Raw genomic sequence first — 14,992 nt, 5'->3', positions numbered from 1 at the left:
ATTATTATTACGAGACACCTCCAAGGATTCATTGTGGTAGGGCATACTCCTCCACTACAACAGTCTCCTTACTTAATCCTCCAACTACACGGCACAACTACCATCAATACACACCACCATCTACCGCCCACCACCACTACTAGTATACTGTATGTGTGTGTTCTCATGGCCAATTTGCCCGTATACAGTATAATAATATTCACCTTCAATTGAAAAAGCCCATGTGAAGATTCCTCTTGTTACAGTGAGAATCACTAAGTTCTTTTCCAATCAAAGGGCACAATGTACTGTTGTTTTCCCAAAAAAAAAGAAGCTGAGATAAGGGTAGGAGCATAACCTCCATGGAGTCAGTAGACTCACAGTGGGAGGACCACTTCACTAGCAACATGTCTATTATATTGCTGGCCTGGTTGGCCGAGTGGTTAGAGTATCCGCTCTCCAGCCAGAAGGCTGCGGGTTTGGATCCTGCCATGGGCATGGATGTTTGCGATTGCCTGTGAAAATACTAGTGGTGGTGATCGGCGGTAGATGATTAAATTATATGATGGAAACACGCTGTAGAGTAGGTGCCCTCCCTCGCTGTGTCTTTGAACTCCCTAGAGGTGTCATATAATAATAATAATATAATATATTGAACCTCAAAATCATTTACACTGGCACATTCACAACACATTCTGGCAATGAGTTCCACTTGCCAACCATTTGATTTACATTCTCCATGTAAATCAAATGACACATTGAACCTAACAATTTTGGTGAAGCAGGCCTTTCAGATCATGCTCTTAACAGCTCTTAACACCCTACACCAAACTGATTGGAAAAGTACTTGTTTCTTACATCATACAAAAACCTGCTATGAACAGAAATTTAAAGAAGCCCCTGTGAAATTTTCATTAACCGACCTAATCTTAATAATAATAGTGGCTTAAAAATCCCAAGAATTTGGATGGAACACATTCAGCCCACTTGGTTCAAGTTTTCCAGCAAACCCTGACTAACAATTTTTCAGCTTTTATTGGCCACATCCATACTGGTTTGTTCTAATTTATATGTAGCATATAAATAAAAATTTGTTTGTGCAAACATTTTGCTCTCTAGCTTAATTTTTTTTTTTTTCACCAGAGGTCGTGCCAATAATTTTAACAGTTGACTAAATCAATGTAACTACAGCATACAATATAGATTGTACTGCAGCTTATTTCTTTGTATGTATGTGTATACTCCAGATCAGTGGTTCCCAACCTTTTTCCATTTGTGTATCCCTTTTAAACCCATTTCTATAAATTGTACCCCTTGTTTTTAAAATAGCTAATGATTGGTAGAAGAGTGGTTTGGGGGGAGGGGTTCATAGCCATGCCCTCACCAATCATCATTCCCTAAAGTGAGCTAGTTTTGAATTGTCTCCATTAACGGTGATTCAAACTTGACATTTATTATTCCATAACTAACGTCTTGCATTTTGTTTACTTTACTTGTTTTTCCACCATTACCGATTATTTTTCACGTAGTGTCTCCATTAGCAGTTATTCAAACTTGACATTAATTATTCCATAACTAACGTTTTGCTTTTTTTTTTTTTTTTTTTTTTTTTAACTTGTTTTTCCGCCATTACTGATTATTTTCTGTGTACCCCTGGTTGGGAACCGATGCTCCAGATGATGACCTTAATGTGAAGGTCAAAGCATCAAGTGATTATTTTGGTTTATATTAAACTGAAGTTTTACTCTAACATAGTAGTTGTTCCCATAATTTTGAAGAGGTACTCTAGCCAGCATGGCTGGTTGAGTGGTTTAGGCGTATCCGCTCTCCAGCCAAAAAGCTGCAGGTTCAAATCCCGTCGTGGGCATGATGTTTGTGATTGTCTGTGAAAATACTAGTGGTAATCGTGGGCGGTAAATGGCGTTGGTGTAGATGATAATTGTAGTTGTGGTTTGTTGTAATTGGGAAATTGGGTGGAGACAGAGTTGCAGAATAGACACCCTCCCTCGATGAGTCTTTGGACTCCCTGGAGGTGTCACATCATAATAATAATAATCATTCTCACTGTTTTATTTTTTAAAGATGGGAAATTTAAGAGCTCTGCTCCAATCACCCAGAATATGATCTGTGAACCAAGTCTTCTGAATTATGCAATGTAGCTGTAAAATTTAATACCTTCATATTTGAGCATATCAGGTTAAATATTACCCACTCCACCTGCCATTCCACATTTCAGGTTTCTGATGGTCTTTCTTGTGCAAAGGACTGATACAGTAGTGAACAAATTAATCCAAACAAGCTGAATTTTCAACTTTTTGGTTTTGTCTTTGTTTCAGTTCATATTAATTTTGGTTTACTATTTTTGGTTTTGGTTTTAGTTCAATATTTTGGTTGAAAGCTGCATGCTTTAACTACAATGTTTATTAATAGTGTTGTACATTTTTAATAGTGTAAACAAGTTGACATTTGTAGCGTTTTATTCATTTCATGTAGCTATAAAATGGATACATCTCCAAGAAAGAGTTCAAGAATATGTACTCTTTCTCAGCACACATCCACGACTCGAACACAAATTGCCAATGAATGTGATGTCGGTTTGGGTACTGTTAATGTGATTTTAAAGAGGTTTAGGAAGATGGGTATCTATCCTTCTGACAGAAAAGGAAAATGTGGACAAAAAAGAAAAAGTACACTTACTACACTTTTCCTAACTAGTAAACAATCAAGATTGTTTACTAGTTAGGAAAATCAAAGTGAATCCAAGATTGTCTGCTGTGGACTTAAATAGTCTAGGCAGCTAGTGGGATTGTTTCTGACATGATAGTCCATCAAAGATTGCTGGAAACAGGGAGAACCGTCCACAGACTAAAAAAGAAAAAACTCTTGATGAAGGCTATGTAGAAAAAGAGGTTCCAGTGGGCAAATGTATACAAAGATTGGACTGTTGAGAAGTGGAAGAAGGTCATATTCTCAGATGAGAGCCATTTCTTTGTCCAAGGAGTGTGTGTGTGAGAGCCTTATGTTCACAAATCAGCAGCTGAGAAGACGTCTCCCACCTACCTTCAATAAGCTCCTAAACACCCAGCTAAAAAGATGTTCTGGGATTATTTCACAGATGACAGTGCAGGATCACTTGTACCAGTTGACGGTATGATGAAAAGTGACCAATACATAAAAAAAAATAAAAAATAAAAATAAAAAAAAGTTTCTCAAAAATCACAACATCCAATTGCTTCAGTGGCCAGGTAACACTCCTGATATTAATTAATAGAAAATTTTTGAGCCATAGTGAAAGGAGATTTAAATTATGATACAAAGGATAACTTAATACAATCCATTATAAAAGTATGGTTTCAAGATGCAGAAATAAGAAAAATGTGTTCTAATTTTTGGTAGAGTCCATGTTTAAGTGAGTTCAATTAAACTCCAACTTTACCTAATAATTTATATTAGGTAAAGTTGGAGTTTAATTTTTGTACCTATTTCTTGCAAAATTAAAATTTTTCTTAAAAATGTGAGTGTTTGTATTAATTTGTTTGCTACTGTATATATTACTGATTACATTCCTCTTGAATATTATATATCTTATAAGCAAATCAGCCATACAGCACACAACTATTAGTGAGCAGTAGACAGTGGATAGTGACAAAGATGGTAGTTGTGCTGTGCAGAATGCCTTCACATGACAACTTGGACTCCTTCAAGTTGTCACATAATAGTAATATTTCATGTCAAGAGAGCTGCTTTAAGTTTTTCTCTCATCTGACCAAAGGATACAATTTGTTCAGTGTATTTAGTTCTGTTATGCAAAACTATTTTGTCTTGGTAGGGATCTGAATTGAAAAGTTTGCTTATATTGAAAATTTATTAGCACTGAAAAAGTAATACAAATGAAAATATAATACAACAGTAATACAAGTATTTAGAACAAGTGAGAATAGCAGACAGTAAAGAGCAATACTACATATATTACAAAATATATACTACAATTACTGTTTAAGTGGTAATATAGAAATTGATAGGTTAAAGAAACGATTTAGGAGTAAAGAACAGAAAATGGAAATAGACTAGAAGGAACTGTACAATGTGTAACCAAGGGCAAGTCATACTAATTACTATAAAAATACAACTGCAAGTGATTAATATAGTAATAATATAAAAATATTAAATACTATATTAAATACAGTCACTATTAATTAAATGACTATGAGGGCACATGCAACACACAGCATATACTTGAGACATAATATATAACATTCAGAGTAATTTCTTATAATATACATTTAAAATAATATGTCAACATTATTCAGTTACATGAGGTAGTCTCTTAATCTTTTTCTAAATGCATATTCTGAATGTTAAAGACTTAAGCAGCTTACTGTAGCTGTTTGTTGCTAAGTGCTCAAAAGATTTGTGAAAAAATTCTTCGTTTGCTTTGAGAACTACCAGCAAGTTCTGACTACAGCAAAAACCATAATCTATATTATCTATAAAATGTATCTACATACATTATTTTATTTCTTTGTCTCTGTGGTTTCAACACAACTACAATGCCATTTACATTTTGAAAAACACCCATTGTGCACAAAATAAGCTTATAATCTGAGATGATATGACTTGTAACAAGTCCTAACTAGTGTACAAAAAGACTGGTTTGCTTCCAAGTTTTTTTTTTTTTTTTTTTTTAAATATCAACCTCTCCTAATGAGAATTCAAGATAACACAATAGTACTGAGCATGGGCAAGTGGTTAAACAGAAGACAGAAATCCGTGTTAATGTGCGTTTCCTGAAGAGTTGGGAGTTGTATTCACTGGAGAAAATGGTATGAGGAAGACTGTTCCAAAGACAAAACAAAGAAAATGAGAAGCTGATCATATAAGTTTGGAAATGAACAGTGTATGAATGTTGTCCAAGCTGCCCATGTTCATACAAGATACAAAGAGAGAGAAATGGTGGTAGTGGCCAGTTCAGCAGAACAGCTCCTGTGGAAATAGAAATGCCTATATAGAAAAGGACGGTATACTAAAACAGAGCATCCACGGGAAAGCAATTGAAGATATGAGAGAGGAGTCAACTATTAAGTGAATAGCTGTCTCTTCTAGATAAAACCAAGCCTTCTGAAATAGTTTTTCGGTACACCATCCCAAAATATGAGAACAATATCTAAAATCAACCAGATCTGGAATTCATAGTGTGTTAGGAGTTGAGCATAAGAGAAGTACTGTTTAAATGAAAAAGAACATTAAGCTTTTTGGAAGCTGAGGATATGGACATGATATGTTTATGCTAGGATAGCCAACCCTTGAAAAGAAAACTGATCTTGGATGGTAAACATATTATGATAAAAGTGAAGGAGTGGGAAACATGAACTTTATTCTGGGAAATAATACAGGATTGTGTCTTAGCAGTATTAAAATTCATTTGATTATCTTTGCTCCACTAATGACTGGCACAGAGATTGGAGTTTAATTGGTAAAGAAGATAATGAAACCCAAATCCTTTATTATTACAAGGTTTTGTGAATGAAAAGAAGGAATGGAATGTGTCATCTGCAAAGCTAAACAGGACCAAATGTTAGTGAAAGATCACTGATGTATAAAAGGAAGAGTGTGGGTGAAAGCACAGAATCCCAAAGCACTCCACTGATAAGAGGAAAATATCCCATGACATACAATGAAGACCACAGAGGAAGCTAGCAATCCATTCACAGAGGTCTGGAGGAAGACCATCATGAGATGGTAAATTGGTAAGAAGGCCACTCCACACTTTTCCAGGGCTTATGTACAAAGATGTGTAAGGTTACCTCAATCTGCTGTGAAGTACAAATAGTACAATCCGTATTGGTGATCATTAATTAGTTGTTTGATATCAGTTCATCCAAAGTGGCTCAGGCACATGCTTGAAATAGGTAGAAGACAGTTCAGGAAATGTGGAAGGTTTTCGTTATCAATGTGACATAACATCACTATATTCCCAATAACTGCTCAGATATGTTTGGTGTACACAGCTGTCAGTTTACAATTCTCTGTCTAACCAAAATGTTAATTCAATATTCAATCTCCAATGATAAAAAATAATTATAAAAAAATAGCTTGTTAGGCAAGATATTTTAGAAAGGCACTTAAACTAAAGGATTTTATTAGAAATGCGAATTGTGACAAATTTTTGGCACATATACTAGTACTGTAATAGTATGCATCTTGGATTACTTTAAGAATTTAAAATTTTAATTCTTGGCATGTATCATTAAAAATACAGATTTGAAATTTGGGGGAGTGGAAACCAAGTAATGGTAATCATCAGAAAGTAGGAGGAGAAAAGAGTCTCGAATTTAAGAGCTTCAGTAATTGATCACAATTTCAGTTTTCAACCATCAACTTCGTTCCCCCCCCTCTAACTGTTTTGTTAAATATATTTAATGATATATCAAAGTTTTCTATAGCATATAACACAATTAAAATGTTATATAAAAGTTTTTTTGTTTTGTTTTTTAAAGCTTTTTTTTTCTTTCTAGGAACTAGTACTGAAGGAAATTGAATATCTGTAATGCAATTATGAGATACTTAAAATAACGTGCGATGATTTCCTTTCTGAATTATTTGAGAATCAAAAATAAAACTCTGAATGAAACATATTTCCCTTAAACTCTAATTGTTCGACATCGTATAGATTTAACTTTGCATGCATACATTGGATAAATGTATGTTTGTATGAATAACCACCAATAAAATCAACTGATCGTATTCAAAATTCTCTAAATCAGGAATCCGCAGAAATAAAAAACATACCTTGAGATTGGGACGTCGAAAACTGAACCAGTAATAATACAGAGAACAGTGGCCCAAAGTACACATGAAGCATGATTTTGGATTAGTAATTATCCTTAACTACATAACACGACAATCAACCTCCCAGCGATAAACGCTCTGTTGATGTTATCACACACTAAACTTGACATGAGTAAACTGACTATTATCACCTATATATAGAAGAGAAGAAAATCCAGATCATCATCCAGTATCATTGACTTTTTAGGTTAGCAAGAATATCAGAAAGGCAAAATCACAGTTACATTACGGATTCCAATTAGATATACAAGATTGACGAGCTCTTCTTTTATTAAAACTTCCAGTGCCAATGCTAGTTCACATTTCGTTTCGAACACATTTCACAATAAGCTCTCTGGGAAGAAGGTGTTTCATGATATATACTATATTACAAAAGATAACGTAGACAACACCCGAATTTCCGCTCACGTAAAAAAACAGCTGTCACCTAACAATACCCGCGCGAACGTAAGACATGCTTACACCATATGCTTCTTGACTAAGCGCATGCGTCATTAAGGTGGGGAAAGGGAAACGTGCATATATTATCAAAGTTTGTTTCCAGCTCCTCTAACAAAATAATAATAATTAAAAAATTCATACTCATAAATTGATTTTTCATAGTAAAAAGAAAATTTTCCAGTTTATAAACAATCTTTGAAACTTTTTCGACTTTTTGAAAAAAAAATTTCAATTTCTATTCTATTGTTTACAAATCATGTATACAGGATTAGAGTTCATTAGCAATAGGCCATTGAGTCTACCATATGAATAAGATTATTATTATTATACCTTCGAGGAGTCCCAGGACTGATCATAAAGGCCTTTACAAAGATCTTTTAAATAGGACTCAAATTGTTTTTGTTGGCTGATTTTGTTTCCTTTTAGTCCTAAATGCTGCAGATGGAGTTCTGGGACTCTATCTCCACAACTTCATAGATGTGGAAACACCAGCATACATACTAATCACACGACAAAATAATTCATATTTTTTTTAATTTTTTTTTTGTTAATGTGACTTCCACCCACGAAAGTTTCTAAACCTACATATTAGAGTAATAAAAAAAATATATTTTTAAAATTTCTATTATTATATTATATCATATTAATTTATAAGGATGGAGGGAAAACTTTGAGAGCCTTCTTAACCCAGGTGGCCCAGTAGCTATAGACATCCAAGAGGTGCAGATCGGGGTGATGACAAGTCTTACAGCAGAACAGGTCCATTTAGCAATAAAATCGCTAAAATCGGGCACGGCTGCTGGTGATGATGAAATTCGGCCCGAAATGCTAAAAGCCTTAAATCGAGACGGCGTTCTTTGGCTAACTCGAGTGTGTCAGGCTGCTTGGATATCTGGGCGAGCACCAAAGCAATGGCAGACAGGCATAATAATACCAGTCTTCAAAAAGGGAGACCAGAAGGATTGCAGTAACTATCGTGGCATCTCTCTGCTCAGCCTGCCTGGGAAAGTGTATGCTAGGTGCTTGGAAAGAAGGTGCAGGAGCATAGTTGAGTCAAAGTTACAGGAAGAACAATGTGGCTTTCTTCCTGGTAGAAGCACAACTGACCAAATTTTCACTTTAAGGCAAGTCCTCGCGAAATCTTGGGAATATGCCAAGAATGTCTACACATGTTTTGTAGACATGGAGAAGGCATATGACCGGGTTCCTCGGGATAAGCTTTGGCAAGTAGTACGGAGTGGATGGTCAACTATTAGCTGCCATGAAGTACCTGCATGAATGCCCAGAGTTTTGTATCAGAGTAAATAGCACAAAGTCTGAACCTTTCACAGTCTCCGTTAGCCTCTGCCAAGGGTGTGTTCTGTCACCCCTCCTTTTCATAATATTTATAGACTGGATTGATAGGCACAGCCGAGGCAGTGAGTGTGTCAGAATTGGAAGATGTAGCATTGGACATCTGCTTAGCTCTTCCACAGATGACCTCCAGCGGACCCTGGATAGGTTTGTAGCTGTTTGTGTAGAAGCTGGAATGAAGATCAGTGTGGTCAATCTCAAGCCAATCATCCCAGTGCACTCTACATATGAGTGGAGTCCCACTGAGGCAGGTGAAGTTTAAATACCTTGGGTCCATATTCACGAGTGATGGAAAGTGGGACATAGAGGTAGATACTCGGATTGGCTCAGCAAGGCAATATTGCTGCGGCTTGGCCTTTCGGTAGTATTGAAGCGGGAGTTAAGCCAGAAGGCAAAGTTGGCTGTCTTCAATACAGTCTATCTATGTCCCCTTCCTCACCTATGATCATGAAAGTTGGGTAATGACTGAAAGAATGAGGACACTGAAATGCAAGCAGCTGAAATGAGGTTCCTTCAAGGGGTTGCAGGGCTGACAAGACTCAACAGTGTCAGAAGCTCTGCAATTCGGGAAACCCTCAATACTCAACCTTTGCTTCTCCGTGTTGAGAGATCACAGTTACGTTGGTTCGAGCACCTGGTCAAAATGCCACAAGAAAGGCTCCCCTGCTGGAAGCCTTTCTTGTGGCATTCTGACCAGGTCTCTCACCCTCCCACCAGGCCTTCTGACCAGGCCTCCCACCCTCTTTCCCAAGCCAGAGGGTGGGAGGCCACGTGGAAGGCCAAGGACTCGCTGGATAGATTATATCCCAAACCTTGGGTGGACATGTTTGGAAGTCCCACCAGATCACCTGAGCTTGGTGGCGGAGGATCGTGACAATTGGAGTTCCTCTTGCAGCTGCTGCCCCCACAACCCAATTAAAAAAGATGGGCCTTGAAGATGTATGTATTATATTAATTTATTTATTGATCATAGAGGTGACTGGATTCTTCCTTCTGAAACGCTGGTTTTTCATCTTTCCACCAGGAAAATCAGCCTGGAGAACACAATTTATGCAGAAAAATATAGATTTTGGCATATCTTAAAATTAATGACTATAATTCAAATTATGGTGATGAAATCCAACCAATGAAATGATGAAAGCCTACCAAGAAAGAAATTTTCAAATCGCTTCAGGCCTCCAATAAGTGGTTGTGGTTTCACACTGGACAATGAAAACCTCTAACTAAGTCTATACATAATTTATTTCTATTGTTCTTTGACATGTTTTGTACCCTTGAAGGACCATTTTTTTTCGTTTGCGTTAATTTATCTTTCCTGGTCTTTCTTATTTTTCTTCTTCCTTTTATTATTATTATTTCGTAAAACCTCAAAGGATTCATCGGGGAAGAGCACTCCACTCTACTCTAATACACACACACATCTGTCTGACTTTCCTACTACTACTCCATCACCCCTACAGACAGCCGTCTGTTACCTGTTTGATATATGCTAATCATTGCCTGTTATACTACATTATAAAGTCAGTAAACAAAATATCTTGAATGTGCATACGCATACTACCACCACTCACAAACATAAATAAGTAGCAATAAATATTGCTGAATCCCACCACCAATAATATATTTCTGTCATTACATGTGCCCAATACGAGGGTGGTCTGAAAGGTTATCGGCCTAACAATGGAAAAACGAATTTATAATTTCAAAATTATTTTTACTTTTCAACCTAATCTCCCTTAAGACCAATACATTTATTCCAACGATGCTCCAGCGCATTATCCCATCCCTGTAGTAATTCTCAGTAAGACCTGCAAAATACCGATCTACAGCTGCAATCACATCTTTATTCGAAGAAAAACGCTGACTAGTGAAGAAGAGTTTTAGTTTTGGGAAGAGATAGAAATCAGAGGGAGCCAAATATGAGGAATAGGGTGGATGTTCCAACAATTCATAGTGCAGTTCCCTTAATTTTCCCATTGCCACAACACCTTTGTGGGCAGGTGCATTGTCCTGATGAAAGATGATTTTTTTCTTCTGCAAACCGGGTCTTTTCTCATGAATTTTTTCATCTAGTCTGGTTAAAAGATCGGAATAATATTCCCTGGTTATTGTTTTACTCTTTTTAAGATAATTAATGAAAAAAATGCCTTTAGCATTCCAAAACACCGACGCCATGATCTCTCCTGCTGATGGAACCGACTAGGTCGATTCCATCAGTAATATATCCATAGTAATAGATCGACGCACAATGTCATGCGTAATTTTCACTCCATGCATTGTTGGCTGTGTACAAATGTACAGTGTCCTCCACCCTTCTGTGTTTGTCTTATATAGGTAATGTGAAATGACAGAATATATTATTAGTCGTGGGATTCAGCATATTTATTGAAACTTATTTGTGTTTGTTATTGGGTATTATCCTTGCAACCATGCAAAAAGAATAACTTACGAACTCTGAAAGATGTGCTGTCAAACAATTATCTAGTCGATCGTGACACTGGTAAATACTGCATCATGTAAAATCAATTATAGACAACATTATCAGTCAATAAAAGTCAAAATGATACCACAGACATGAAATGTACAAGAACATCAATGAACCTGATACCAAAGGTACAAAGGATAGTACAGAAATCTCATCTAACTGCAACGTTGGCAGCAGAGGTCCAACAGTCCGGATATGTTTCTTCTGGTATGGACTCAGACTATTTGTTGTATCTGGAATAGAAATACTGCACACTCTCGAATTCTACGGAAGTAAACATCGTGACTGCCCCATAAAGCAGTGAAAATCCATAATACGAAAGAAAAAATCATGATAAATCATTTTCTGATTACAGGAGAAAGTTCGAGTGACTGATGACTGCAAATGCCGTCTACAAGACAACGTCATCATATTGTAATAATAAATTTAGCTTAATCCTTTATCCAGGTGTGAGCAAACAAAGTCTGTGTCTGAAAATATCTTCAGGACTGGGGTAAGGTATTATATATTTTGCATTATGGGAGATACTGAGATAGGAGTGATGTTAGCTTGCTCCGCCTTTGCTGTGAGTTTATCGGTGTTGTACTACCTTAACCCAGTCCTGAAGATATTTTCAGGCGCAAACTTTGTTTGCTCACACTTGGATAAAGGATTAAACTAAATTTATTATAGTCTAACCAAGTGAAAAATAAACTTTCAACATCCTATTGTAAAGTTTAGCAACTCCAACGATGAATCAAACCATTTGTTGTCATATATCTGGAAGGATAAACGACGGCGTATTTTCACCAGTATTGTATAATGCACTGCGGCGGTTTTATCATATTCAGACGATACTGGGATATGGCATCTACTATGTTCTCCTTTGTGAGGAAAATAATATGGAGAAAATTTACTGAATTCACAAAGTCCTGACCTCAATTTAATAGAATGCTTTTCGATTGAAATTAAGAGTGGAGTGCAGTTAATGACATTTTTCAGAAGAATGGTCCAAAACCCTGCTTGTACCAAGAATTGGTTCACAATACAACGCATCGAACGTGTACTTTTAAAATTCTAACCAAGTGCAAATCGCAATCCTCGGTTAAAACAAGTTGGATGTCAAATTCCGAAATGTTCTGTGCAAGCAACACAAACACCATAAACTGTTCGTTGGGAACCAAAATACATAGGGTTTCATAGACGCACAGCAGCACACAAGTCTTACATCAGGGAGAGTGGTATGAAGTATGAAGCTCGCACACCCATCCAATACTATGGAGCAGTGAAAACATGTATGTAGTAATAAATCATGTTTTATATATATCAACAATCAATATATATATATACAGGGTGTTCGGGATAAATTTGATATTTTTATAATTAATTATATTTTTCCGTAAGTTACATGTATTAACACACACTTCTCTTCATTTAAAAGTTTGGACCCTTCTTCATTCACATACAAGATGTCAGAAAGGATGGATAGCTGGAACCCACCTGAATCATGGAAGAGAATAACTTGTATCATGATGATTCGTGCCCGCCATCAAAATAAGGATATTACGACTGCTGCCCAATGCTCCCTGAATACAGTAAAAACAATCAGGCATGAACTAGAGACTTGCAATGGTGACTACGAGGATGTAGCAAGAAGAAAGATCCCTATCAGACGATCTGATTGCGTTCGTACAGCAGAATTCCTCGCAAATCTGCAGGAACAGGTGTTGAAGAACCCTGGCATTGGAATTCGGGCTTTGTTCGTGGAGTTGCTAACTGTAGTCAAGCCCTGGATAACAACGGTAGGCAATGGTAGGCAGTATGTATGGCAGCAGGATTCGGCCCCTTGCCACACCTCTGGGAAAAGTCAAAAATGGTTGTCTGAAAATTTCTACGACTTCACCAGTCCAAATGTTTGGCCTCCAAACTCCCCAGACCTTAACCCCATGGATTATTTTGTATGGGGCGCAGTTGAAAAAGACACCAATCGCACTTCCAGTAATACAAAAGCCCAGTTAATGGATAAAATTAAAACAGTTTTTGCGGCCCTTCCCAGGGAGACTGTAGCATCAGCTTTTTCGAGGGTTCCGAAGCAGAATTGAAGCTGTGATCGATGCTAATGGTGGTTATTTTGAGTAAATCTTGTTGATAGTATTGTAATTAACTCTGCCTGTAATGTTTTTTTGTCAATTCATTAAATTTAATAGATACAAAGAAGATTTTCTTTTTCCTTACGAAACTGTCAAATTTATCCCGAACACCCTGTATATATATATAAGATTAACTTGCAGTCGGTCCACTCTTTGCTGCCATAATAGCTTTCAATTGTCTGCGAAGACTTTCTACTAGATATGGTACACTACTGTGGTAATTCCTTCCCATTCTTCCATGGGAGCACATTAGTGGGGAGAGGTCACCAAATGTTTGTGATTTGTCCTGGCTCACAATCAGCATTCCAATTTCATCTCAAATGGGTTTAATTTGGGCTGATATCAGGGTTCTGTGTAGGCCAGTCAAATACTTCAACATCCATCTCATCAAACCATTCCTCATAGACCCTGCTTTGTGGATGGGGCGTTTTTGTGTTGATACAGGAAAGGACCTAACAGAACTGTTCCCATCAGTTGAAATCAGAAATATCTAGAATTCATTTTAGGATGCTTCATTAAGATTTCCCATCACTGGAACTAGGGGAACCCAGACGAAACAACGAAAAATATCTTGAGATCATAATGCCTACTCCACCAAACTTCACAGTTGGCAGGTAGTTTATCCAAACACATTTGGGCAGGTAGTATTTTCCTGGCATCTGCTAAATCCCCTCCAGTGGACTGCAAGATGATAAAACATGATTTATTACTACATACATGTTTTCACTGCTCCATAGTATCGGATGGGTGCGAGCTTCATACCACTCTCCCTGATGCTGAGCACTCTCTTCACTGATGTAAGGTTTGTGTACTGCTGTGCGTCTATGAAACCCTATGTATTTCGGTTCCCAACGAACAGTTTATGGTGTTTGTGTTGCTTGTAGAGAACATTTCGGAACTTGACATCCAACTTGTTTTAACCGAGGATTGCGATTTTTTCGCAACATGCATTTCATCACTATGCAGTCTGGCTCTGTACTCGCGATTGTGATATTGTTGCTTCTAGACGCTTCCACTCCACAATATCATCACTTACAGTTGATTCGGGAAGCTGCAGCAGAGCAGGAATTTTCCAAATTGAATTGTCACAAAAGTGACATTCTCTGATAGTGCCACATCGAAAGTCACTGAAGCTTCAATACAGCCCATCTTACTGGTGATGTTTCTCTATGAAGATTGTAAGACTATGTGCTTCCTTTTATACTTGTATGAACCATGGTTGCAATGTATATATAGCCACATCCACTACTACGAAAGGGCGTGTGTCTATTTTGATCAGATAGTGTATTATTGTCTGAAATAGTGTAAGTTGAGTCCTGCAGTGAAATCCACTTGCCCATGCCAGAGATCGATTATTTCGGAACCGGTCAATGAAAAGCCCAGAAAAAGTTTCTCTAATCGTCTAGAATCAAATTGGGATATTTTTTCAGGTGGTCTATGGATGCAAACGCTATTTGCACTAAAAATTAGAGAATTGTTATTGTGTGTATGTGCATTATATATTTTTTTTCTGTAAATAAACATGGAATGACATAACAACAGAATACAATGATATTGCATTGGTATTAATGCATTTTATTTACTTTGCCAATTTGTCATTTCCCCCATTTCTATACAGTTTTTTCCTCAACTATGACTAACATGCTTCTGCAGTCTACAATGAAGTAATAAAACATCCTTTTTATAATTATTATAATTATTATTATACAGGTGTGGTTTTCCTCCCAGAGAAGCAGGGTTTTCATCACACAAAACC

General features: G+C 36.9%; 1 protein-coding gene across 1 annotated transcript in view; it reads right to left on the bottom strand.

Moving 5' to 3' along the window:
* LOC150097802 (cell adhesion molecule Dscam2-like) overlaps positions 1-7,281 on the bottom strand; it is a 208,031-nt gene extending 200,750 nt beyond the window's left edge. Inside the window, exon 1 of the mRNA XM_090407344.1 lies at positions 6,769-7,281. Coding sequence (XP_090263470.1) covers positions 6,769-6,841 — 73 coding nt within the window. The 5' untranslated portion in view covers positions 6,842-7,281. The remainder of the gene's footprint in view (positions 1-6,768) is intronic.
* Between the last annotated feature and the right edge of the window lie 7,711 nt (positions 7,282-14,992).

Source organism: Typopeltis vanoorti, chromosome 17 (genome assembly GCF_054136105.1).
Source record: "Typopeltis vanoorti isolate ZY-2024b chromosome 17, IOZ_Tvanoo_1.0, whole genome shotgun sequence".
Classification (NCBI taxonomy): Eukaryota; Metazoa; Arthropoda; class Arachnida; order Uropygi; family Thelyphonidae; genus Typopeltis; species Typopeltis vanoorti.
Note: the sequence above shows the minus strand (reverse complement) of the source record. Positions and strands in the feature narration are given on the sequence as shown.